Here is a 27,744-nt window from a genome sequence, read left to right as displayed (position 1 = left end):
GCAGGGGGGACAAGCGACCCTCGATGCAACCAAAAGTACTCAGACCTCCTCTTGTTCGTGGCCACACTCGCCATCGGGACCTCGTACAACAGCCTAACCCACCTGACGAGTCCCTTCCCAAACCCGAACCTCTTCAGCACTCCCACAAGTACCCCCACTCTACCCTATCGAAGGCCTTCTCCGCGTCCATCGCCGCCACTATCTCCGCCTCCCCCTCCCTCGCCGGCAACATCATAACGTCCCGGAGCTTCCGCACATTCGCGTTCAACTGCCTCCGCTTCACGGACCCCGTCTGGTCTTCGCGGATGACCTGCGGCACACAATCCTCAATTTTCCCCCCCCCGCCTCATTGAAGGTCTTAACCAGCAACGGGCCCAGCAGGTTCACGTTTTTTGTAAAATTCGACCGGGAAACCATCCGGCCCCGGTGCTTTCCCTGCCTGCATGCTCCCTATCCCTTTGGCCAGCTCCTCCAACCCAATCGGGGCCCCTAATCCCGCCACCAGTCCCTCCTCCACCTTCGGGAACTTCAGTTAGTCCAGAAAGCGGCCCATCCCTCCCTCCTCCAGTGGGGGCTCGGACCGATACAGTTCCTCGTAAAAGTCCCTGAAGACCCCATTGATGCCAACCCCACTCTGCACCACATTTCTCCCCCCCCCCCCACATCCCAAACTCCCCCAATCTCCCTAGCTGCATCCCTCTTCCGAAGATGATGTGCCAGCATCCGACTTTCCTTTTCCCCATATACATAAATCGCCCCCTGGGCCTTCCTCCACTGTGCCTCTGCCTTCCTGGTGGTCAACAGGCCGAATTCGGCCTGGAGGCTACGCCTCTCCCTCAACAGTCCCTCCTCCGGCACCTCCTCATACCTCCTGTCTGCCCTCACCATCTCCCCCACCAGCCTCTCCCTCTCCCTCTGCTCACTCCTCTCCTTGTGGGCCCTAATGGAGATCAGCTCTCCCCTAACCACCGCCTTCAGCGCCTCCCAGACCATCCCCGCTCGGACCTCCCCGTTATCGTTGGCCTCCAGGTATCTCTCTCTACGCTTCTTCGGACCCGCTCGCTCACCTCCTCATCCGCCAACAGCCCCACCTCCAAGCGCTACAACGGGCGCTGATCCCTCTTCTCCCCCAGTTCTAGGTCGACCCAATGCGGGGCGTGATCCGAAATGGCTATCGCCGAGTACTCGGTATCCTCTACTCTCGCAATCAGCGCCCTGCTCATAACAAAAACGTTGATCCGGGAATAGGCCTTATGAACGTGCGAGAAGAATGAAAATTCCCTCGCCCCCGGCCTTGCAAATCTCCAAGGGTCCACCCCTCCCATCTAGTCCATAAACCCCCTCAGCACTTTAGCCGCCGCCGGCCTCCTACCCGTCCTAGACCTGGAGCGATCCAGTGCTGGATCCAACACCGTGTTAAAGTTCCCCCCCCCAATTATCAGGCCCCCCCCCCCCACTTCCAAGTCCGGGATCCGACCCAACATGCGCCGCATAAAACCTGCATCGTCCCAGTTCGGGGCGTACACGTTGACCAGCACTACCCTTTCCCCTTGCAGCTTACCACTTACCATTACGTACCTGCCGCCCTTATCTGTCACAATGCTCGACGCCTCGAATGACACCCTCTTTCCCACCAAGATCGCCTGATTTTTGGCATCCAGCCCCAAATGAAACACCTGGCCTACCCACCCCTTCCTCAATCTTACCTGGTCTACCACCTTCAGGCGTGTCTCCTGGAGCATGACCACATCCGCCTCAGGTGTGCGAACACCCGGGCCCGCTTAACCGGCCCGTTCATTCCCCTTACGTTCCAGGTTATCAGCCGGATCAGGGGGCTACCCTCCCCGCCGACTAGCCATAACCCCTCCTCGGCCAGCCTGCGCCCCACGCCCGGCCCGTTCCCCACGGCAGCAACCCCCCGTCCCAACCCCCTCTACTCGCTCCAGCTCCCCCTTGACCATACCAGCAGCAACCCGGTTCCCCCACCCCCCCAGCTAGGACCCCTCCTAGCTGCATTGCTCCCCCCATTGCACTCCCCCAGGTCTGCTTACCCCAGCCACTCCCGCCTCTCCTTCGACTCTTCCCATTGTGGGACTTCCTCTCCCCTTCCATTACCCTCTAGCAGGCTCTCCGCCTCTCCCTTCCATCCCAAGCCTGGGAAGAAACCCACGCTTCCCGGCCCCGCCCCCTTCAGCCTTCAGCGTGGGGAAAAGCCCGCGCTTTTCACCTGCCCGGCCCCGCCTCCTCTGTCGCAGCTCCTTTTACTGGCCCAGTCCCCTCACCCCCAACTCAGGCCTCACACTCCCCCGCGGGGCCCCATCCTCCCCTACCGGCCATCCTACTCTGTTTACTTGCCCCCCTCCAAGAGCCCACCCGACAGACCCAACCAAAACAGTGCCTAACCCACTCTAACCATCCACACCGAACCTAAACTAACAAGAACAAAGAACCCCACCCCCTCAAAATGTGACACAACAACAACAATCCCCGACCATCCCCACGCCCGACCCTCCAAACCGACCCTCAGTTTGTGTCCAGCTTTCCGGCCTGAACAAAGGCCCACGCCTCCTCCGGGGACTCAAAATAATGATGCCGGTCCTTGTAGGTGACCCACAGACACGCCGGCTGCAGCATGCCAAACCTCACCCCCTTCCTGTGCAGCACCGCCTTCGCCCGGTTGTACCCGGCCCTCTTCTTCGCCACCACCGTACTCCAGTCCTGATATACTCGAGCCTCCGCATTCTCCCACCTGCTGCTCCTCTCTTTCTTGGCCCACCTGAGTACGCACTCCCGATCAACGAACCGATGAAACCGCACCAACACCGCCCGCGGCCTTGGGCCTCCTCGCCAGCACTCTATGCGCCCCTTCCAGCTCCAGGGGCCCCTGGAAGGACCCCCTACCATCAGCGAGTTTAACATGGTGACCATATAGGCCCCCACGTCCGACCCCTCTAGCCCCTCCGGGAGGCCCAGGATCCGCAGATTCTTCCGCCTCGACCGATTCTCCATCTCCTCGAACCGTTCCTGCCATTTCTTGTGGAGCGCCTCGTGCGCCTCCACCTTTACCGCTAGGCCCAAGATCTCGTCCTCGTTATCTGAGATCTTTTGTCGGACCTCGCGGATCACAATCCCCTGGGCCAGCAGCTTATAAATAGAAGCCTTCATCGGCTACAGCAGGTCCGCTTTGAGCTCCCTGAAGCAGCGCTGGATAACCTCCTGCTGCTCCTGTGCCCACTGCATCCACGCTGCCTGGTCCCCGCCTGCCACCATCTTGCTGCTCTTCCCTCGTACTTTCTTTGGCTTCACCACCACTTTTTTAGTCGTCCCGCTCCTGGTCCAAGCCATACACTGTCGGGGGAATATTGCAGTCGTCTTCCCACACCGGGAAATGTCGAAAAAATGCCGTTGGGGGGCCCTGAAAAGAGCCCAAAAGTCCGTTCCAAGCGGGAGCTGCCGAACGTGCGACTTAGCTCTGCATAGCCGCAACCGGAAGTCTCCCTCTGAAAACAGAACTAAAACACACCCTGCAGTAAGCAGCCTAAAACGGAAGTAAAAAGCTGTCACAGCCCAGGTCCACCCACTCTTTGACATCACTGCAGTAATAAACACCCATTTCTCAACGGTACTCTCACTACAGATACTTATATACACACCCATTTATAAACACCCATTTCTGAAAGGTACCCTCACATGACACCTCCCCCAAGAAACAAAAATAAACCATCAACTTCAAGATGGTTTCATTTTTCACCTTTTCACCATCCTTTACGAAATGCACACAGTAAATATACTATATCGTTTCAAAAAACAACACGCAAACAGGTATAATAATATAGTCCATTTTTTCCCTCGTTTTTCTTCTTCCAACTGAAATCCTTCTCGATTGACAGTCTCTTTGAACAAGAAGGTCTCTGCACGATCCGTCCATTTCTCTACGCCTCGGCATTTCTCTTTAAAGTCAGATACTTTAATTCAATCTGATCGCAGAATCCCTTGCAATTCTCCAACACAGGAGCATTGGTTATCACAGCTTTCAGGCAGTCAAATGCCTGTTGAAAGTCCGCTGTCCATTGATATTTTCGACGTTTCTTCAGCAAGTCCATCAGTGGAGCAATCACGCTACAAACCTTTTGCACAAATGTTCGATCAAATCCACTCAAAACAAGAAATCGCATTATTTCTCTTTGTCTCGAGGGTATTGAAAACTCCTCAACAACTGTTGGTTTCACATCCCGTGTGACCATTCGACCCTGTCCAGTTGTATGGCCAAGGAAAGTGACTTGGGCTTTTCCAAATTCACTTTTGGCTAGGTTTATTACCAAACCCGCCTCCTGAAGTCAATCGAATAACTCCATCAGATGTTTTCATGTCTGTGAAAATTACCAGATTGTCGATGTATACCGCACAATTGGGTAATCTTGAAACAACTTTGTTAGTTAACTGTTGAAATGTGGCTGGGACGTTTTTCATGCCAAATGGCAGAACTTTGAATTGGTATATACCATCTGGAGTCACAAAAGCTGAAATCTCCTTCAACCTTTCGGATAAAGGTACCTGCCAGTAACCTTTTAAGTAAATCCAGTTTGGAAATAAAAGCTGATTGTCCCACTTTCACAATGCAATCCTCCAAACGTGAGATGGGATAAGAGTCCGTTCTTGTAACTGCATTAACCTTTCTGTAGTCCACACACAACCGTTGGGTACCGTCTGGTTTAGGTACCATCACTATGGGTGAGCTCCATTGGCTGCAACCCACTTCAATTATGCCATTTTTAAGCATACTCTCAATCTCTTTGTTAACCTGTGCCAATTTTAAAGGGTTACGTCTATGGATGTTGTTTGATTGGAACAGCATTTCCCACATCCACATCATGTATAGCCATTTTAGTACTTCCCAATTTACCTCCACAAATATGCCCATGTGATATAGAAAAATAGAACATAGAAAAATACAGCACAGAACAGGCCCTTCGGCCCACGATGTTGTGCCGAACCTTTGTCCTAGATTAATCATAGATTATCATTGAATTTACAGTGCAGAAGGAGGCCATTCGGCCCATTGAGTCTGCACTGGCTCTTGGAAAGAGCACCCTACCCAAGGTCAACACCTCCACCCAACACTAAGGGCAATTTATCATGGCCAATCCACCTAACCTGCACATCTTTGGACTGTGGGAGGAAACCAGGGCACCCGGAGGAAACCCACGCACACACGGGGGGGATGTGCAGACTCCGCACAGACAGTGACCCAAGCCGGAATCGAACCTGGGACCCTGGAGCTGTGAAGCAATTGTGCTATCCACAATGCTACCGTGCTGCCCTTGAGAACAAATTAGTCTACACTATATCATTCTACCGTAATCCATGTACCTATCTAATAGCTACTTGAAGGTCCCTAATGTTTCCAACTCAACTACTTCCACAGGCAGTGCATTCCATGCCCCCACAACTCTCTGGGTAAAGAACCTACCTCTGACATCCTTCCCCCCCCCCCCCCCTATATCTTCCACCATTCACCTTGAATTTATGTCCCCTTGTAATGCTTTGTTCCACCTGGGGGAAAAGTCTCTGACTGTCTACTCTATCTATTCCCCTGATAATCTTATAAACCTCTATCAAGTCGCCCCTCATCCTTCTCCGTTCTAAAGGCCTGGCACCCTCAACCTTTCCTCGTAAGACCTACTCTCCATTCCAGGCAACATCCTGGTAAATCTTCTTTGCACCTTTTCCAAAGCTTCCACATCCTTCCTAAAATGAGGCGACCACAACAGCACACAGTACTCCAAATGTGGTCTTACCAATGTTTTGTACAGCTGCATCATTACCTCACGGCTCTTAAATTCAATCCCTCTGCTAATGAACGCTAGCACACCATATGCCTTCTTCACAGCTTTATCCACTTGAGTGGCAACTTTCAAAGATCTATGAACATAGACCCCAAGATCTCTCTGCTCCTCCACATTGTCAAGAACCCTACCGTTAACCCTGAATTCCACATTCAGATTTGTCCTTCCAAAATGGACAACTTCACACTTTTCAGGGTTAAACTCCATCTGCCACTTCTCAGCCCAGCTCCGCATCCTATCTATGTCTCTTTGCAGCCGACAACAGCCCTCCTCACTATCCACAACTCCACCAATCTTCGTATCGTCTGCAAATTTACTGACCCACCCTTCAACTCCCTCATCCAAGTCATTAATGAAAATCACAAACAGCAGAGGACCCAGAACTGATCCCTGCGGTATGCCACTGGTAACTGGGATCCAGGCTGAATATTTGCCATCCACCACCACTCTCTGACTTCTATCGGTTAGTCAATTCGTTATCCAACTGGCCAAATTTCCCACTATCTCATGCCTCCTTACTTTCTGCATAAGCCTATCATGGGGAACCTTATCAAATGCCTTACTAAAATCCATGTACACTACATCCACTGCTTTACCTTCATCCACATGCTTGGTCACCTCCTCAAAGAATTCAATAAGACTTGTAAGGCAAGACCTACCCCTCACAAATCCTTGCTGACTATCCCTAATCAAGCAGTGTCTTTCCAGATGCTCAGAAATCCTATCCTTCAGTACCCTTTCCATGACTTTGCCTACCACCGAAGTAAGACTAACTGGCCTATAATTCCCAGGGTTATCCCTAGTCCCTTTTTTGAACAGGGGCACGACATTCGCCACTCTCCAATCCCCTGGTACCACCCTTGTTAACAGTGAGGACGAAAATATCATTGCCAGCGGCTCTGCAATTTCATCTCTTGCTTCCCATAGAATCCTTGGATATATCCCGTCAGGCCCGGGGGACTTGTCTATCCTCAAATTTTTCAAAATGCCCAACACATCTTCCTTCCTAACAAGTATTTCCTCGAGCTTACCAGTCTGTTTCACACTGTCCTCTCCAACAATATGGCCCCTCTCATTTGTAAATACAGAAGATTTGTTAGTGTACTCGTTCAAGACCTCTCTTATCTCTTCAGACTCAATACACAATGTCCCGCTACTGTCCTTGATCAGACCTACCCTCGCTCTAGTCATTCTCATATTTCTCACATATGTGTAAAAGGCCTTGGGGTTTTCCTTGATCCTACCCGCCAAAGATTGTTCATGCCCTCTCTTAGCTCTCCTAATCTCTTTCTTCAGTTCCCTCCTGGCTATCATGTATCCCTCCAGCGCCCTGTCTGAACCTTGTTTCCTCAGCCTTACATAAGTCTCCTTTTTCCTCTTAACAAGACATTCAACCTCTCTTGTCAACCATGGTTCCCTCACTCGACCATCTCTTCCCTGACTGACAGGGACATGCATATCAAGGACACGTAGTACCTGTTCCTTGAACAAGTTCCACATTTCACTTGTGTCCTTCCCTGACAGCCTAGGTTCCCAACTTATGCACTTCAATTCTTGTCTGACAACACCGTATTTACCCTTCCCCCAATTGTAAACCTTGCCCTGTTGCATGCATCTATCCCTCTCCATTACTAAAGTGAAAGTCACAGAATTATGGTCACTATCTCCAAAATGCTCCCCCACTAACAAATCTATCACTTGCCCTGGTTCATTACCAAGTACCAAATCCAATATTGCCTCCCCTCTGGTCGGACAATCTACATAGTGTGTTGGAAAAGCTTCCTAGACACACTGTGCAAACATCACCCCATCCAAACTATTTGATCTAAAGAGTTTCCACTCAATGTTTTGGAAGTTGAAGTCACCCATGACTACTACCCTGTGACATCTGCACCTTTTCAAAATCTGTTTCCCAATCTATTCCTCCACATCTCTGCTGCTATTGGGGGGCCTATAGAAAACTCCTAACAAGGTGACTGTTCCTTTCCTATTTCTGACTTCAACCCATACTACCTCAGTAGGCAGATACTCCTCGAACTGCCTTTCTGCAGCTGTTATACTATCTCTAATTAACAATGCCACCCCACCTCTTTTACCACCCTCCCTAATCTTGTTGAAACATCTATAACCAGGGACCTCCAACAACCATTTCTGCCCCTCTTCTATCCAAGTTTCCGTGATAGCCATCACATCGTAGTCCCAAGTACCGATCCATGCCTTAAGTTCACCCACCTTATTCCTGATGCTTCTTGCGTTGAAGTATACACACTTCAACCCATCTCCGTGCATGCAAGTCATAGATTATCATAGAATTTACAGTGCAGAAGGAGGCCATTCGGCCCATCGAGTCTGCACCGGCTCGTGGAAAGAGCACCCTACCCAAGGTCAACAGCTCCACCCTATCCCCACAACCCAGCAACCCCACCCAACACTAAGGGCAATTTTGGACACTAAGGGCAATTTATCATGGCCAATCCACCTAACCTGCACATCTTTGGACTGTGGGAGGAAACCGGAGCACCCGGAGGAAACCCACGCGCACACGGGGAGGACGTGCAGACTCCGCACAGACAGTGACCCAAGCCGGAATCGAACCTGGGACTCTGGAGCTGTGAAGCAATTGTGCTATCCACAAGGCTACCGTGCTGCCCCGGTACTCTCCTTTGTCAGTGTTCCCTTCCCCACTGCCTCACTACACGCTTTGGCGTCCTGAATATCGGCCACCTTAGTTGCTGGACTACAAATCCGGTTCCTATTCCCCTGCCAAATTAGTTTAAACCCTCCCGAAGAGTACTAGAAAACCTCCCTCCCAGGATATTGATGCCCCTCTGGTTCAGATGCAACCCGCCCTGCTTGTACAGGTCCCACCTTCCCCAGAATGCGCTCCAATTATCCAAATACCTGAAGCCCTCCCTCCTACACCATTCCTGCAGCCACGTGTTCAGCTGCACTCTCTCCCTATTCCTAGCCTCGCTATCACGTGGCACCGGCAACAAACCAGAGATGACAACTCTGCCTGTCCTGGCTTTTAACTTCCAGCCTAACTCCCTATACTCATTTATTACCTCCACACCCCTTTTCCTACCTACGTCGTTGGTACCAATGTGCACCACGACTTCTGGCTGCTCCCCCTCCCCCTTAAGGATCCTGAAGACACGATCCGAGACATCCCTGGCCCTGGCACCCGGGAGGCAACATACCTTCCGGGAGTCTCGCTCGCGACCACAGAATCTCTTATCTATTCCCCATATCGTTGAATCTCCAATAACTCTTTCAGGTCAGTCCGTTTTTCCTCTGGAAGGTAACTCAACAATTTGTACCAATTTTTAAGAACATCTTCGTTTTCCAATTTAATTTGAGGTATGTCAAATTCACAGTCATCTGGATTTGGTTCATCACTTTGAGTTAGAATCATTAAAACCTCCTTTTTCTCTCCTTCCCTTTCAAAGTACCTTTTAAGCATACTCACATGACACACACGGTGAGTTTTCCTTCTATCCGGCGTTTTTACCACATAATTCACCTCACTTAATTTCCTTTCAATCTGATACAGTCCACAAAACCTAGCTTTTAAAGGTTCACCTGCCACTGGTAACAACACTAAAACTTTATCTCCACTGGCAAAACTACGAACTTTGGATTTCTTGTCCGCTGCCCGTTTCATCACATTTTGTGCCATTTTTAAATGTTGTCTAGCCAATTCATCTGCTCTAATTAATCGTTCCCTAAAATTTGACACGTAATCCAATAATGTAATTTCCGATTTCTCAGTCACCAATTTTTCTTTAATCAATTTAAGTGGTCCTCTTACCTCATGACCAAAAGTTAGTTCAAAAGGACCAAATTTGGTTGACTCATTGGGCGAAATTCTCCTACCCGCCCCGCCACATTTCTGCGCCGACCGGCCGGCGGGAGTCTCCGTAACACCGGCCGGTCAATGGGGTTTCCCATTGTGGGGCACCCCCACGCCGTCGGGAAACCCCCGAGCGCCGGCAGAACGGAGACTCCCGCCGGCGAAGAATAACGCCCATTAGGTGCATCCCCAATTGCAAACAGTATGAATGGAATTCCTTTATCCCAATCCTCTGGATAATCGTGACAATAAGCCCTTAACATTGTCTTTAATGTCTGGTGCCATCTTTCTACGCTCCCTGCGATTCTGGATGCTACGCAAACAAAACAAAGAACAAAGAAATGTACAGCACAGGAACAGGCCCTTCGGCCCTCCAAGCCCGTGCCGACCATGCTGCCCGACTAAACTACAATCTTCTACACTTCCTGGGTCCGTATCCCTCTATTCCCATCCTATTCATGTATTTGTCAAGATGCCCCTTAAATGTCACTATCGTCCCTGCTTCCACCACCTCCTCCGGTAGCGAGTTCCAGGCACCCACTACCCTCTGCGTAAAAAAACTTGCCTCGTGCATCTACTCTAAACCTTGCCCCTCTCACCTTAAACCTATGCCCCCTAGTAATTGACCCCTCTACCCTGGGGAAAAGCCTCTGACTATCCACTCTGTCTATGCCCCTCATAATTTTGTATACCTCTATCAGGTCTCCCCTCAACCTCCTTCGTTCCAGTGAGAACAAACCGAGTTTATTCAACCGCTCCTCATAGCTAATGCCCTCCATACCAGGCAACATTCTGGTAAATCTCTTCTGCACCCTCTCTAAAGCCTCCACATCCTTCTGGTAGTGTGGCGACCAGAATTGAACACTATACTCCAAGTGTGGCCTAACTAAGGTTCGAAACAGCTGCAACATGACTTGCCAATTCTTATACTCAATGCCCCGGCCAATGAAGGCAAGCATGCCGTATGCCTTCTTGACTACCTTCTCCACCTGTGTTGCCCCTTTCAATGACCTGTGGACCTGTACTCCTAGATCTCTTTGACTTTCAATACTCTTGAGGGTTCTACCATTCACTGTATATTCCCTACCTGCATTAGACCTTCCAAAATGCATTACCTCACATTTGTCCGGATTAAACTCCATCTGCCATCTCTCCGCCCAAGTCTCCAAACAATCTAAATCCTGCTGTATCCTCCGACAGTCCTCATCGCTATCCGCAATTCTACCAACCTTTGTGTCATCTGCAAACTTACTAATCAGACCAGTTACATTTTCCTCCAAATCATTTATATATACTACAAAGAGCAAAGGTCCCAGCACTGATCCCTGTGGAACACCACTGGTCACAGCCCTCCAATTAGAAAAGCATCCTTCCATTGCTACTCTCTGCCTTCTATGGCCTACCCAGTTGATTTAAATTGTTTTATTCCTAAGCTATCCATTACTTCTTTGAATAACCTTGAGGTAAAATTTGATCCTTGGTCTGATTGTATTTCTGTGGGTCGTCCATATCTAGTAAAGAATTTAAGTAACTCCTCCACAATCCTTTTAGCTGTAATATTACATACTGGAATGGCTTCTGGAAACATAGTAGCCTCATCCATTGTCTTCAAAAGATATTGATTCCCACTTTTCGTTTTAGGAAACGGTCCTAGGCAATCAATTAGGATCCTTGTGAAAGGTTCCTCAAATGCTGGAATGGGTATTAAAGACGCTGGTTTTATCACTGCTTGAGGTTTCCCTATCACTTGACATGTGTGACATGATTGACAAAATCTATCTACATCTTTATGTATTCCAGGCCAATAAAAATGATTTTGCATTTTAGCTTGAGTTTTCCTTATTCCCAAATGACCTCCCACTGGTACCTCATGTGCAACTCACAACACCTCCTTTCTATACCCAACCGGCAATACTACTTGATGAACTTCTGCCCACTTTTCATCCGCCTGCATATGTAAAAGTCTCCATTTTCTCATCAAGACATCACTATTACGGTAATAACACTCTGGTATACACTCAGATTCCTTTTCCGTGTATGCTTTCTGATATATCCGTTTTATTTCTAGATCTTTTTGTTGTAACTCCGCCAATTTTCCTGAACTAAAACTATCCGCCTCATCCTCCACCTGTTCTTTTTCAACCATCTGATCAAAAATCGTTTCTGACAATTGCACTTCAACGTCATCTTCACTCTTTGATTTCTCCTCTTGTCTTCACCTGTGACTTTGCGACCTTGTTACTACACAATCCGGAAAAATCCCAGGATATTCATCCTTCAACACTTCAGTTGGCTGACTTTCCACTGGCTAATCAACCACCGTAGGCATCACTCCCACCTGCGATCCAGCTATATCATTACCCAAGATAAACTGTATTCCTGGACAAGATAGTTTCTCTATTACTCATACTACCACTTCACTACTCTTCACTGTACTTTCCAACCTTACCTTATATAATTGAACACTACTCCTCACCCTGAATTCCACATATTACCACCTTTTCTGGCAACATTCTTCCCAAACTACATAACTCCTCATCTCTTACCATTAAAGATTGACTAGCTCCTGTATCTCTTAAAATTGTGACTTTTTACCTCTTCCTCCTGATACACATGAGTAAACTTTACCACACAAGTAAATTATTTAAATAGATCTGGCACCTTCTTATCAATCACCTCTTGATCAGGCTACACAATCTTTTGCACCTCCTTCATTTTAGTTGGGCTTTCCTTTCCCACTTTAACAAACCCCACTGCTTTATTCTGTTTTACCACATCAGCCTTCCCAGTGCTTTTCTTCAACCGCCAATACTGACTTTACATGGCCTAGTTAATTACAGTGAAAACATTTGACATTTTTCATTTCTTTTCCACCCTCCTGGATTTCTTTTTTAGTCTGAGGTACACTCTCCTTATTATCTCCCATCAGATCACCTTTGCCTCTACCACTTGAGTATTTCTCATGACCCCAGTTTCTATCCCTCACAGGCTGAAACTGATGTCGGAAACCAAGCTTTGATTTATGAACTAATTCATAATCATCTGCCATTTCTGCTGCTACTCTCACAGTTTTAACCCTCTGCTCTTCCACATGAGACCTCACTGTATCAGGAATTGAATTTTTAAACTCATCCAAAAGTATAATTTCTCTGAGAGCTTCATACGTTTGGTCTATTTTCAAAGCCCTTATCCACCTATTAAAATTACTCTGTTTGATCCTTTCAAACTCCATGTATGTTTGACCAAATTCTTTCCCTAAATTTCTGAACCTTTGTAGGCTTCAGGCACTAGTCCATAAGCACCTAAGATGGATTTTTTCACTTCCTCGTACGTCTCTGATACCTCCTCCGGTAGTGATGCATACATTTCACTAGCCCTACCTACCAGCTTTGTTTGAATCAGTAATACCCACATGTCCTGTGGCATTTCATTTGTTTAGTTACCTTCTCAAATGAAATGAAAAAGGCTTCTACCTCCTTCTCGTCAAACATTTGCAATGCTTGGACATATTTAAATAGATCCCCACCAAGTCTTTGACTATGATGCTCTTTATCACTATCCTCATCACTATCATCCAACTGTACTTTTCCCTTTATGTCTGCCAATTTTAACTGACTCATGTTTCATGGCCATTTTCTTAAATTCAAACTCTCTCTTTATCTTTTTCCCTGATCTGTATCTCCCTTTCTCTTTCTTTTTGTTCTGCTACAGCTATTTTTTCTGTTTTCCTTTCTTCTCTCTCTCTTTCCTCTCTCTCTCTTTCTCTTTTTCCCCTCTCTCACTTTCGTATTCAAGCTGCTTTAATTCTTTCTTATGTTGCATTTGTTTAATTTGCAACTGAATTTTTGCTATTTCCAATGAGTCAAACTGTATCTCAGGCAACTTTAAATGCTTAGCCACCGCCATAATGACCTCACCTTTTCGCATTTTGTCAGGTAATGTTGACTGCAATGTTTTTGCCAAATCTAACAGTCTGCTTTTAGTCTCTGACCGTAAGGTACTGCGTGTGACCGTCTCCACCCCCAAAAACTTCAGAGCCTTTGAAAGAGCCATTGTCCACAACACACTCCCTGCTTAAACTAAAATACCACACCTGAAAAGCGCCCACAATATGCTCACACCTCACTGTCTTTAAGTTCACTAAGCCAATCCAATAGATAGACTTTCATCCCGGATGAGCCCCCAATTTGTTATGGGCCCCCAATTTGTTATGGGCCAGGGTTTAGAGAACCCCAAAGTGTATCATGGAGTTCACCTGACCCACAACCTTTACTAGATTGTGGTATGGGGAGCACACGGCCCACTCTACAGGTGTGGTACAGCAGAAATGAAAAAGTATTTTTTAAAGCAAAACCATGTTTATTCTATGAACTCAAGTTAACCTTTTTAAAACATACAGTGAACATCTTAGCAACCATTAATTCAAATACAACACTAAGTAATCCTTTCAGCTTTCCTTTTAACATCCATTCAACTTAAAACACCTTTTACCAGAAGCACATCAGGTTAAAGTCACTACTGTTATTAGTTTTAAATCACCAGGATCGATTTGCAGTCTTTAGATTACAGAAAGAGACTCTAATAGACCTTCTGGCTGTGACTGCAGCTATCCAGCTCTGAAAACGAAACTAAAACACACCTTGCAGCAAACAGCCTAAAACAAAAGTAAAAAGCTGGCAGACAGCCCAGCTCCACCCACTGACGTCACTGCAGTAATAAACACCCATTTCTTAAAAGGTACTCTCACTACAGATACTTGCATACACACCCATTTATAAACACCCATTTCTTTAAGGTACTCTCACATGACATCATAGCGACCATGTCTAGCAAATTGTGGTTGCTCGAGGAACTTCAGCTCTGAGTTAGCGAGCTGGAGCCTGAGCTTCAGATATTGCGACGTATCAGTGAGGGGCAGAGTTTCCTCGATGCAGTGTTCAGGGGGAGGAGGCAGTCACATCTTGAGATTAACTGCCTTAAATACTGTCAGTGGTCAGGGACTGGAAGGTGTGACTGAAAGTGATGTTGATAGAGGGATCTAGGGGATAGCATGCAGGAGCCTCAACCCTTGTTCCTGTCTGAGAGTTACGAGATTCTTGCTCCTTGTATGGACGAGAGGGGGCTGTAGGAAGGATGAGCAAACTGATCACGGCAAACTGGTTCAGGGAGCCGTTGCGGGAGGAGAAAAGACAAATGTAGTCGTATTTGGGGATAGTCTGGGAAATAGACACTTTTCTCTGCAGCCAGGATTGAGAGTCTCGCAGGCTGTTTTGCCTGTCTGATGCCAGGGTTTGGGACATCTGCTCTGGGCTGGAGAAGAACTTGCGGTGGGTGGGGGACGATCCAGTGGCCGTGGTCCATGTAGGTACCAACGACATAGGTACACCATGGAAGAAGGTTCTGTTTTGGCAGTTTGAGTTAAGGCACTAATTAAAGAACGGAACCTCCAAGGTTATAACATCTGGATTATTACCTGAGCCACATGGAAATTGGCAAAGGGTATGTAAAATTAAAGGGATTAACAGGTGGCTCAAAGTTTGGCATGGGATAAGTGAGTATCGGTTCATGGGACACTGGTATCAATGCTGGGGAAGGTAGGGGCTGCAGCATTGGAACGGCCTACATCTGAAACATGCAGGGACCAAGGTTCTTGTGAAACATATAACTAGGGGAGTAGAGAGGGCTTTAAACTAAAGGATGAGAGTTCAGTTGCTGGGAAAATAAGGACGTCAAAGTTAAAGGTAGGAGTGCAGGTTAATGATCAGTTTGAGAGTCAACAGAAACAACAGGTAGGAGCAGATCATATTAACATATTGCACCAAGGACTCATAAAAGAGCCCTAACTAGGAGGGTTCCAAGAATGGAAGGTTTAAAAAATCAGGGGTATATGAGAGACTGGTGGCACAGGATAGTGAGAGGGAACTTGACTGTCGTAGTGTGACAGGCTGGGGCAGGAAACATAAACAAAAAATGCAACACAGAGCAAATCCAGAGTTGCAAGCAACAGTAAAAAATCAAAGCTAAATGTTCTTTATATGAATGCATGAAGCATTTGCAACAAATAGATTTCAGCATTTGCAACAAGATAGATGAGTTAATAGCACAGATTGCAACATATGAGTATGATGTATTAGCTATTTCAGAAACCTGGTTGCAGGGTGACCAAGACTGGGTGCACAACATTCCAGGGTATACAATGTTCCAAAAAAACAGGCCAAATGGGAAAGGAGGTGGGATAGTGTTAATCAAGGAAGGTTTCAGAGCAGCGCTGAGTCGTGATATAAAGTGATGTAGAATCAGTTTGGGTTAAAAACATGAATCGCAGGGGACGGAAGACCAGGGTGGGAGTAGTCTGTAGATCGCCAAAATGTGACACCTCAATAAGTCAGAGTATAAATGGGAAATATCAAGGGCATGTTTGAAGGGAACTGCATGGGAGATTTTAACCTGCATATTGATTGGACAAACCAAATTGGCACAGGTAATATAGAAGAATTTATGGAGCGCATCAGCGATTGGTTTTTGAAGCAGTATGTTGTGGAACCTACCTGGGAACGGACTAGTTTAGATTTGATTTTGTGTAACGCGAAAGGATTAATAAGGGATCTTGTGGTTAAGGTTTCCCTAGGGACCACAATATGATAGAATTCCAGATACAGTTTGAGGTTGAATGCCATTGGTCCAGAGCCAGTGTCTTCAACTTACATGAGGGCAATTATAATGGTATGAGGAGTTGTCTAAGGTGAACTGGGTAAACAAACAAAGTAGATGAGTAGTGGCAGATATTCAAACAGTTGGTCCATAATGTTCAGCAGGAGTTCATCCCAATCAAAAAGAGAGATTCCATAAGAAAGAGGCAACATCCATGGTTAACAAATGAGGTCAAAGATAATGTTAAATTGAAAGCAGGATATACAAAGTGGCACGGGATAGTAGTAAACTAGAGGACTGGGAAGTTTTTAGGATCCAGCAGCAAAAGACTAAAAATCTCATAAGGGAGAAAATGAATTTTGAAAGGAAACTTGCATGCATTATAAAAACAAACAGTAAGAGTTTCTGGCTCAGGTAAATGTGGGGCCTCTACTAACGAGGCTGGTGAATTAATAACAGCAAACAAAGAAATGGCGGATATGCTAAATACATTTTTTGCATCAATCTTCACTGTGGAAGACATTGCAAATATCCCTAAGATATTAAATGGGCTGATTTCAAATAACATGGTAGAACTAGTAATAAAACCCAATCGTAAGGGATAGAGTATTAGAGAAACTCAAGGGGCTAAAGGCGGACAAATCACCAAAACCCGATGAATTGCACGCTCGGGTTTTACTGGACTCATTGGTTGAAATTTTTCGGAACTCGCTAAATTCCAGAATGATACCAGCAGATTGGAAAACAGCTCTTGTTCAAAAAGGGAGAAAGGCAGAAGGCGGGGAACTATAGGCAGGCCAGTTAGTTTAACATCTATTATTGGCATGCCACTGGCATCAATAATCAAAGAGGAAATAGCTAATCATTTAAGAAAGCTGAATATAATCAAACCTAATCAACATGGTTTTATGTAAGGTAAATCATGTCTGACCGTTGTAGATAGAGGGGAACCTATAGATGTAGTGTATTTAGATTTCCAAAAGGCATCATAAGAGGTGGTGTACAAAGTAAAAGCCCATGTAATTGGAGGAAGTGTGTTAGCATGGATTGAAAACTAGCTGTCATATCGAAAACAGTTGGAATAAATGGGCCCTTTTCAGAGTGGAAACTAATGGAGTACCGCAGGGATCAGTTCTCGGCCTGCAATTGTTCACTATTTACATTAATGACCTGGAGGAAGGAACAGAATGTAAGATTTCCAAATTTGCCGATGATGTGCAAATAGGTGAAAGGGCATGTTGTGATGAGATATTGTGAATCTGCAACGGGATAGAAATAGATTGGGTGACTGGGTGAAAACCTGGCAAATGGAGTTTAATGTGGGGAAGTGTGAGGTCATGCACTTTGGTAGGAGGAATCAAAAGGCAGATTGCTATCTAAATGGAGAGAGACTATAGGTGAATGAAGTACAGAGGGATCTAGGTGTTCTAGTGCATGAATCTTAAAAAGCTAGTAGGCAGGTCCAACAAATAGTTACGGTAAATGGCATTTTGGCCTTTATTGCAAAGGGGTTGGAGTTTTAAAAATAGGGAGGTTTTGTTGCAATTGTACAGGATGTTGCGAGGCCTCACCTGGAATACTGCATACCATTTTCATCCCCCTACCTAAAGAAAAGATATAGTAACATTGGAGGCAGTCCAAAGGAAATTCACCAGAATAATTCCTGGGATGGGAGGGTTGTCCTATCAAGAGAGATTAGTCTGGGTCTGTATTCCTTGGAGTTTAGAAGAATGAGGGGTTACTTTATTCAACCATACAAGATGCTGAGAGGGCTTGACACGGTGAATGGCGAGATGTTTTCACTAGTGGGAGAGCCTCAAACAAGGAGACATAGCTACAAGATAAAGGGCCGGTCAATTAAAACTGAGGTGTGTAGAAATTTATTTTCCTGGAGGGTGATGAATCTCTGGAATTCTCTGCCCCGGAGGGTGGCGGAGGCTGGATCATGAGCAGTATTTAACGTGGAGGTGGACAAATGATGGATTGAGGAATAGAGGGCCATGGGGAAATGGCACAGAAAAGGAGTTGAGGCTGGTATAGATCAGCCATGGTCGTATTGAATGGCAGGGCAGGCTTGAAGGGCTTGGTGTCCTATTCCATCTATTTCTTGTGTTGTGTTCTGATATGATGCTACTGTCTGCTTTTGGGTACATGGACTAGGGATGTGAACATCAGTCAGGGCTCCTTGCCCTTGTCGCTATTCAATTGAATCCCTGCTGAAAAATGTGTGGAAATTCTGGGAAAATAAGAATTTTCCCATCTGCAGTAGCTCCATTTTCCCAAGTTTGAACAGCTTGTCCACTCTGACTCGACGCTTAGACCATAAGACGTAGAAGCAGAAGTTGGACGTTCAGCCCATCTAGTTGCTCGGCATTCAGTGAGATCATGATTGATGTTAACATCGTGGTTGCACATGATAATCACTTGAGTGAGGTACGCTAGGGTTAATCCTGCCTCTGGAATGACATTTCAAAATTAGTCAGCGCTCTGAGGAGATGGTGGGGAAACATACATGGAAAATAGATGCAGGAAGGAGGTACTTTGGTGCTTCGAGCCTGCTCAGCCATTCATTATAATCATGGCTGTTCATCAAATTCAATACCCTGATCCTGCCTCTCTCCTACACCCCCCCCCCCCCCCCCCCCCCCGCATATCCCATCAGCTCCAAGTGCTAAACCTAATTACTACTTGAAATCACACAACGGTTTGACCTCAACTACTTTCTGTGGTAGTGAATTTAACAGGATCACCACTCTCTGGGTGAAGAAATTTCTCCTCACTTCAGCCCTGAAAGGTTTGCCCTTATCGTCAAACTATAGTCCCTAGTTCTGGACTTAACCACAATCATGAACATTCTTTCTGATTCTACCCTGTCTACTCCTGTTAGAATTTTATAGGTTTCTATGCGATCCCCTCTCACTCTTCTAAACTCCAATGAATATAATTTTAGTCTCTCTTCATATGACAGTCTCGCCATCCCAAGAATCAGCCTGGTAAACCTTTGCTGCACTCTCTCCATAGCAAGAACATCCTTCCTCGGATAAGGACACCAAGATTGCACACACTACTCCAATTGTGGCCTCACTAATGCCCACACAGTTGGAACAAAGAACAGTACAGCATAGGAATAGGCCCTTCGGCCCTCCAAGCCATCACCGATCATGATGCCCATTTAACTAAAACCTTCTGCACTTCCGGGGTCCGTGTCCCTCTATTCACATCCTATTCGGTCCTCCAAGCCATTGCCGATCATGATGCCCGTCTAAACTAAAACCTTCTGCACTTGCAGGGTCTGTGTCCCTCTATTCCCAACCTATTCGGTCCTCCAAGCCATCGCCGATCATGATGCCCGTCTAAACTAAAACCTTCTGCACTTCCGGGGTCCGTATCCCTCTATTCCCATCCTATTCATGTATTCGTCAAGATGTCTCTTAAACGCTGCTATCTTACCTGCTTCCACTTCCTCTGGCAGCACATTCCAGGCACTCACCACCCTCTGTGTAAAAAAAACTTGCCCCCCCACATCCGCTCTCAACCTTTCCCCCTTACACCTTAAACCTGTGTCCTCTAGTAATTGACTTTTCCACCCTGGGAAAAAGTGTCTATCCACTCTGTCCATGCCACTCACAATTTTGTACGCTTCTATCAGGTCACCCCTCAGCCTCTGGTGTTCCAGTGAAAACAATGAGTTTATCCAACCTTTCGTCATAGTTAATACCCTCCAGACCCGGCAACATCCTGGTAAACCTCTTCTGTACTCTCTCCAAAGCATCCATATCCTTCCAGAATTCTGATGACCCAATGTACGCAATATAAATTGCAGTAAAACATCCCTATTCCTATAGGGTGGTTCAGTGCTGGACCTAATTCTGGGGAATGAAGCCGGGCAGATGGTTGACGTGTTGGTGGGAGAGCATTTTAGTGATAGCGACCACAACATGGTTCAGTTTAAATTTGTTATGGACAAAGAAATAGACAAGTTGCAAAAAAGGTTTTGGATTGGGGGAGAGTAGATTTTAACCAAATAGGGCAGGATCTGGCCACGGTGGACTGGAAAGTTACTTGTGGAGAAACCTACAGAAGAGCAGTGGGGGGTGTTCAAAGATGAAATGGGGAGGATGCAGGCCCAATATGTTCCTTCTAGGGTAATAGGAAGGTGTAACAAACCCAGAGAACCATGGATGACCAGAGACATTCAGGATACAATGACAAGAAAAAGAGAGGCTTTTAGCAAGTATGAGAGGAGCAATTCTGCAGAGGCATTAGTGGAGTACAGAAAGTGCAGGATGGAGCTTGAGAAATCAATTCGGAGAGCAAAGAGGGAATATGAGAAAGCTCTGGCTGGTAAAAGTAGGGAAAAGTATGTCAATGGGAAGAGGATAACCAGGGAAAGGGTAGGGCCCATGGGGGAAATCTGTGGGTGGAGCCAAAGTACATTGGTAGGGTGTTGAACAAATATTTCACATCTGTCTTCACCCAAGAGAATGAGGAAGTAGTTACGAACTCTGGGAGAGAGATTGTAAGGTTCTTGAGAAAATTGTCATAGGGAGTGGACAAATCTCCAGGTCTGGATAAATTGTGTGCCAGGCTGCTGTGGGAGGCGAGGGAGGAAATTGCCAGAGCTTTGATCCAAATTTTCATTTCTTTCTGGCCACCGGGGAAGTGCCGGAGGCCTAGAGAACAGCTAATGTGGTCCCACTATTTAAGAAAGGTTGTTGAGACAAGCCAAGGAACTACAGACCAGTGAGTATCACGCCAGTGGTTGGGAAACTACTGGAGAAGATTCTGAAGGAGAGAATCTAGCTCCTTGGAGAGGGAAGGTTCGATCAGGGATAATCAGCATGGCTTTGTCAGAGGGAAGTCATGCCTAACAAATTTGATTGAATTTTTTGAGCATGTAACCAAGTGTATAGATGAGGGTTGTGCAGTTGGTGTAGTTTAATTGGATTTCAGCAAAGCCTTTGACAAGGTCCCACATGGGAGACTTATTAAGAAGGCAAATGCACATGGGATACAGGGTGATTTGAGAAGATGGATTCATAATTGGCTTAGCGGTAGGAGACAGAGGGTGATGACAGAAGGCTGCTTTAGTGTCTTGAAGCCAGTGACCAGTGGAGTACCACAGGGATCCATGCTGGGATGATTGTTTGTCATTTATATAAATGACATAGATAACTAATGACATAGATAACTATGTGGGAGGTAGGATCAATAAGTTTGCCAATGACACAAAGATTGGCCGGGTGGTTAACAGCGAGGTTGAGTGTCTTGGGTTACAGGAAGATATAGACGGGATGGTCAAATGGGTGGATAAGTGGCAGATGGAATTTAACTATGAAAACTGCGAGGTGATGCACTTTGGAAGAAGTAATTTAACATGGAAGTATACCATGAAAGGTCTGACACTGGGAAGCTCTGAAGAAAAAAGGGACATGTTTGCCCATAGACCTCTGAAGACAGAAGGGCAGGTTAATAGGGTGATGAAAAAGGCATATGGGACACTCGCTTTTATTAGTCGGAACATAGATTACAAAGCAGGGCGGTCATGATGGAGCTCCATAGAGCTTTGGTGAGGCCACAGCTGGAGTACTGTATGCAATTCTGGTCACCATATTATAGGGAGGATGTAATTATACTGGAGAGGGTGCAGAGAAGATACCCCAGAATGTTGCCTGGGATGGAATATTTAAGTTAAAAAGAGAGGTTGGATAGGCTTGGGTTGTTTTCTTTGGAGCAGAGAAGACTGAGGGGTGACCTGATCGAGGTGTACAAGATTGAGGGGCATGGACAGGGTGGATAGGGAGCAGCTGTTCCCCTTAGTTGAAGGGTCAGTTACGAGGGGACACAAGTTCAAAGTGAGGAGTGGCAGGTTAAGGGGGGGGGGATTTGAGGAAAAACCTTTTTACCCAGAGGGCAGTGAAGGTCTGGAATGCACTGCCTGGGAGGATGTAGAAGCGGGCTGCCACACATCCTTTAAAAAGTACCTGGATGAGTACTTAGGTATGTCATAACATTCAAGGCTATGGGACAAGTGCTAGCAATTGGGATTAGGTGGGCAGGTCTGGGCCTTTCATGCATCGGTGCAGACTTGATGGGCCGAAGGGCCTCTTCTGCACTGCAGTATTCTGTCATCCTATACTCAAACCCTCTTCTATGAAGGCCGACATACCATTTGCCTTCTTTACTGTCTGCTGTACATGCATGCTCACTTTCAGCGACTGATGCATGAGGACACTAAGGTCTCACTGAGTATCCACCTCTCTCAATTTCCAGCCATTCAAATAATTCCTATTCTTGCTACCAAAGAGGATAATCTCTCAGAAGAAAGTAGAAAAGTCTGCAAAAATACAATATTAAGAGGGACACCTATTCCGTTAAAGTATTTCAGTAGAGACGTGTAGTCAATAGTGATAACAAACATTGGACAGAATACTGTGAAATATATGGATTTTGGTTTATCATTTTAAGAAAAGGTGAGGTAAATTGAGGTGATTAATGAGTTTAAGGGCATCATACAAGAGTAATGAAGTCTAATCCTAGTAATGCAAAGTTTTTGTGCTTAAAATGTGAATTATCCAATCATTTAAATTAAGCAATGTCAACAACACGGGAATATTCAGGAATATTGACTGCATCAAGAACTGTAGAGTCATAAACGTTACAGCACATAGGCAATTTGCTCCATCGTATCTATACTGGGCAGTCCAAAACTAATATCATTGCCCTGTGGCCACCCTATAGCTCTGGAGACTATGCTATATACTGTATCATTTTGTGTCATTTAATTACTGTTTTTTTGAGTCTAGTGATAGAAGTTTAAATAAAATTACCTCGTTTTTGTTTCCACTCAAGGTGGCTGCGTTTGTGCCTCCGAGCTCAGTGGGAAAAAGCCATTCCTCTTGCTTTGGAAATGGTAACTGTGCAGGGTAGAATGAAGTTTACTCGTCCTCTTTACAGGTATCATTTCAATTTAAAATTAAACCATTGCTATGTCGTTGTCATTAATGTGAACTGGCCAACAGTTCTTTATGTCCTTCAGGTAATGAGTAAGATACAGGTTGGAAAAGCAAATAAACAAACTTCTTAAATATGAAAATCCTGCCTGCTTTTAATTATGCAACATATTAAAGTGGTTAAACCAAATAGGGTTGATGCTGAGGTTTAGCAATATTTAAAACCAGCAATTTATAAACCACCTTTAACATAGTAGAGACTTGACATCTGAAGGCATGACCATTGACTCGTGACGTAATTCAAATTGGGGATGGTAAAGGGGCCAGAATTGGATGAGCTCAGATTTCTGAGGGTTGTTAAGGCTACAGGTTACTGAGATAGGATGGAAGGATTTGGAAATCAGGATGAGAATTTGAAATATTGTGGGGGGGGGGGATTTTCCATGCCCCCCCACAGCATGTTTTTCGGTGGTGGGGGGTGGCGGCAGGATCTTCTGGTCATGCTGCTGTCGATGGAATTTCCCATTGCATCCACCCCCCCTGCTGCTGCCAGGAAACCAGCAGCAGGGGTTCGCCGTCAACGGGACCGGAAGATCCTGTTGCTGAGAACATCTGGAAAATCTACCCCATTGTTGTTGCTTAACCAGGAGCCATTGTAGAAAAGTGGACACACTGGGTGAATGCGACTTGGTGCAAGTTAAAATGAGGAGAGCAGAGCTATGGGTGACCTTAAGTTTAAGGAGCGTAGAATGTGGGATGCCGGCCCAGAGTGCTTTCGAACAGACTGGCCCAGAAGTAACAAATACAGTGTTATGTATTGACGAATATTTAACTTTTGAAATTTTATAGTCTGATTTTCTATAATGTACAAACTAGGGGTGCAGAAAACTGAAGCAATGAGTTAAATGTAACTTTCTTCAGCCACAACTTTAATAACATCTTTAAAGTATAAGAACTTCTCGGGGCGCTTTACGCATTATGAAACAAAATATGAGGCCGAGCCACAAGAACATTAAATTAGATAATCTCCACATCATTAAATTAGATGAGCTTGATCAAAGAGGGTAGGTTTTAAGAAGTGCCTTAAGGAGGGGAGAGTAAGGCAGCAAAGTGTAGAAAGGGTATTCCAGAGCTTTAAGATTCAGGCAACTGAAGGTGTGGCCATGAAAGGAGGAATAGTCAACGCAAACAATCACAGCACCTATTCTATTAAGAACATTTCCTGATTTTCTGGGAATTGGTGGACAATGACATTCCATGGATAATTTGCAATTTGTCTTCCTGTTTATTTAGCCAGCTTTCCCATGTACGTATATGTGTAAATACACTACACAAAATACAGCTTCAAAGCTACTGAAATATTTAAGTCTGTGATCATAGTACTGTTTTGATAGCTCACTGGTCCTTCGTGTTGCCCACGTCTGCTATCTTTCCTTAACTTGGTGTTGGGCTGCACGGTGGCACAGTGGTTAGCACTGTTGCTTCACAGCTACAGGATCCCAGGTTCGATTCCCAGCTTGGGTCACTGTCTGTGCGGAGTCTGCACGTTCTCCCCGTGTCTGAGTGGGTTTCCTCCGGGTGCTCCAGTTTCCTCCCACAAGTTCCAAAAGATGTGCTCTTAGGTAATTTGGACATTCTGAATTCTCCCTCTGTGTACCCGAACAGGCACCGGAATGTGGCGACTAGGGGCTTTTCACTAACTTCATTGCAGTGTTAACGTAAGCCTACTTGTGACAATAAAGATTATTATTATAAAGATCATTAATTTTGTAATTAAAAGTAGCTAAGAAAAGTGCAGCAGAATGTGTAGTGTGTCATAGAATCCCTACAGTACAGAAGAAGGTCATTCGGCCCATTGAGTCTGCATCGGCCCTCTGAAAGAGCATCCTACCATGCCCAATTCCCCACCCTTTCTCCGTAACCCCACCTAGGGGCAATTTAGCATCGCCAATCCACCTAACGTGCACATCTTTGGTCTGTGGGAGGAAGCCCAGGCAGAGGAGGGAAGAATGTGCAAACTCCAAACAGTCACCCAAGCTCCGAATCGAACCTGGACCTTTGGCGCTGAGGCAGCCGTGTTAACCACTGTGCCACTCCAATAGTCAAATGGCGGATTGTCTTAGTTTCTTTGGGGTAAATTATTTTTTTAAATATGAATTTAGAGCGCCCAATTCTTTTTTTCCAATTAAGGGGCAATTTAGTGTGGCCAATCCACCTACCCTGAACATCTTTGGATTGTGGAGGTGAGACCCACGCAGACACGGGGAGAATGTGCAAGCTCCACACGGACAGTTACCTGGGGCCGGGATCGAACCGGGTTCTCGGCGTTGTGAGGCGGCAGTGCTAACCATTGTGCCACATGCAGCAGAATGTCTGGAGTGGAGCGTAGATCACTTATTTTCCCCTCTTACATGCATTTATTTGGAAAGTCAGTTAAAACTGAGGTGCCTGAATCCAAAGAGTGTAAAAGCATAAATTTTCCTGTGTTCAAATTGTTTGTTGATGTTATGTATATCACAACTGACGTCATGTTTGTTTTTAAATTTGTTACAGAGATCTGTACAACTTTGAAAAAGCTTGCCCGCAAGCAATTGAAACATTTCAGAAGAACAAACCCTCAATGCACCCAATCACAGCTGCACTGGTAGCTAAGGATCTCCACCTGGTCTAATAATTGACGATTACTGCAGGAGCGCACTTTTCAGTTTACAGTGCAAAATGAAGCACTTTGGTTACAGTGGCACCTTCTCAACTGATTGGAATCAACTGATTGTTTATAATCAATTTTCAGCAGTTTAATGTGAAATAGAATTAGTCGTTTGGTAGTACAAAACATGAATATTGCTGAAAAAGAGACATCCTGGCAAAGCTTTTTGTCTTGCACTTATCAGGACGATTCGCAAGAATACCAATTGTAAAGAGAGACAACTGTTTATATTACATGAGAAGAGTGCTGATTGGTTAGCAAGTGGACTCTGGTCGAAGCATAGGCATGGAGAATTCACCAGGAAACAGTTAACTGCCAAACCTTTGCATAAATTCATACCAGGTAAGTCAATTCTGGTCACAACATTGCCATGGGGAATGAACCAGGGAATGGCTATCCCCCAAGCTTTTCCCTAATTGAAGAGGCGCGACGCATGGATAAACTCCTGCTGACTGCAAAGGACAGGGCCCTGTGTGTGTGTGTGTATATATGTAAGTTCTACCATGCATAAGTGAACCATACTGAGAACCCGATTGATCTTAAATTGGTTCAGTGTAATTCTAGCACAATCAGGATTGCTTAGCAAGTGTTATCCGATCACAGAATCACATCTAATTTTGTTTTGAGCTATGCAAGCACAGGCTAGTCTGTTCTTTGCCTGTTGCAAATTCCCAAAGGGATGTGCTGTTTGATACGCTCTTCCAGTCATTGGGACATACAGCCTACATACCATCACACTGAAATTCACATACCATAGTGAATGGCAGAACGTCTTTGGCTTGACGGCAGCATCCTGTTAGTGGAGAATATCACTCCTGTTGCTACTACATAGTAACTGTGTAAAGTGGATAACTTCACTTGTTGCTCAAATGTGGAGCAAACGCTGGGGGTGGGGTGGAATAGCCATTTATTGGTTCATTCCCCATTGGAATACCTTGATCAATCAGTTGAACTGTTTGGATTAAATTTGAACAAAAGCTTGGCAGTTAACTGTTCTCTCAGTGCATTCTCCTTGGTCAATCATAGCCCACTTGCCAACCGATCGGCACACTCCTCATGCAGTATCAATTGTTCCCGTCACTCTTATTCATGCGAACTGTCTTGAATGCAAGGCGAAAAACTTTGACAAATGTTTTTTCTTCAGCATTGCTGAATACAAATTGTTCTAATAGAAGCCTTTAATGGATTGCATTGTTCCAAGGAATCAGTAAGTGCATTGTTTGAAATAAATTTTTGATCTTCAAGTTTGTTCTCGCTTTTTGTCCTTTCTCAAGTCCAAAGGACACGGGTGTTAACGGATGTGGCAAACAACTGGTTTAGCCATTCACCCCAGATATGGCTGGAGTTGGTCCTGTTTTTGTCTGCAAAAATCTGCTCACTTCCAGGGTCACCTGGAATACAAAAATAGCTCCAGCTTCTTTTATCTTCTGCACAAATCTTAAACATATCTCCTCCAATCACACCGTCAAGTGCGGGGAGCTCATTAATTTCTTTGTCACAAAGACTGGGATCATTGACTCAACTGTTTATGCATTTCCCTCTCTTTCCCAAGCCTACTGGACCAAACTTTCTTTAAGGTTCTGTACTGCCCTAGCCCTGCATTTATATCTTTAGCTTCTCCCATGCTCTTTCCAAAGTCCATCTTGTCCACAAGAACATCTACTCTTTTAAGTTGATTCCCACTAAACTACAAGAAGATCTCTTTTGAGTTGATTCCCACTAAACTACTGACCA

General features: G+C 45.6%; 1 protein-coding gene across 1 annotated transcript in view; it reads left to right on the top strand.

Annotated features, from left to right (window-relative positions):
• The window catches only part of lta4h (leukotriene A4 hydrolase), a 98,458-nt gene extending 71,204 nt beyond the window's left edge, over positions 1 to 27,254 (top strand). Inside the window, exons 18-19 of the mRNA XM_072471931.1 lie at positions 23,203 to 23,307; positions 25,857 to 27,254. Of these exons, the coding sequence (XP_072328032.1) occupies positions 23,203 to 23,307; positions 25,857 to 25,974 (223 nt within the window). The 3' untranslated portion in view covers positions 25,975 to 27,254. The remainder of the gene's footprint in view (positions 1 to 23,202; positions 23,308 to 25,856) is intronic.
• The last annotated feature ends 490 nt before the right edge of the window (positions 27,255 to 27,744 follow it).

This window comes from Scyliorhinus torazame, chromosome 13 (genome assembly GCF_047496885.1).
Source record: "Scyliorhinus torazame isolate Kashiwa2021f chromosome 13, sScyTor2.1, whole genome shotgun sequence".
NCBI lineage: Eukaryota > Metazoa > Chordata > Chondrichthyes > Carcharhiniformes > Scyliorhinidae > Scyliorhinus > Scyliorhinus torazame.
Note: the sequence above shows the minus strand (reverse complement) of the source record. Positions and strands in the feature narration are given on the sequence as shown.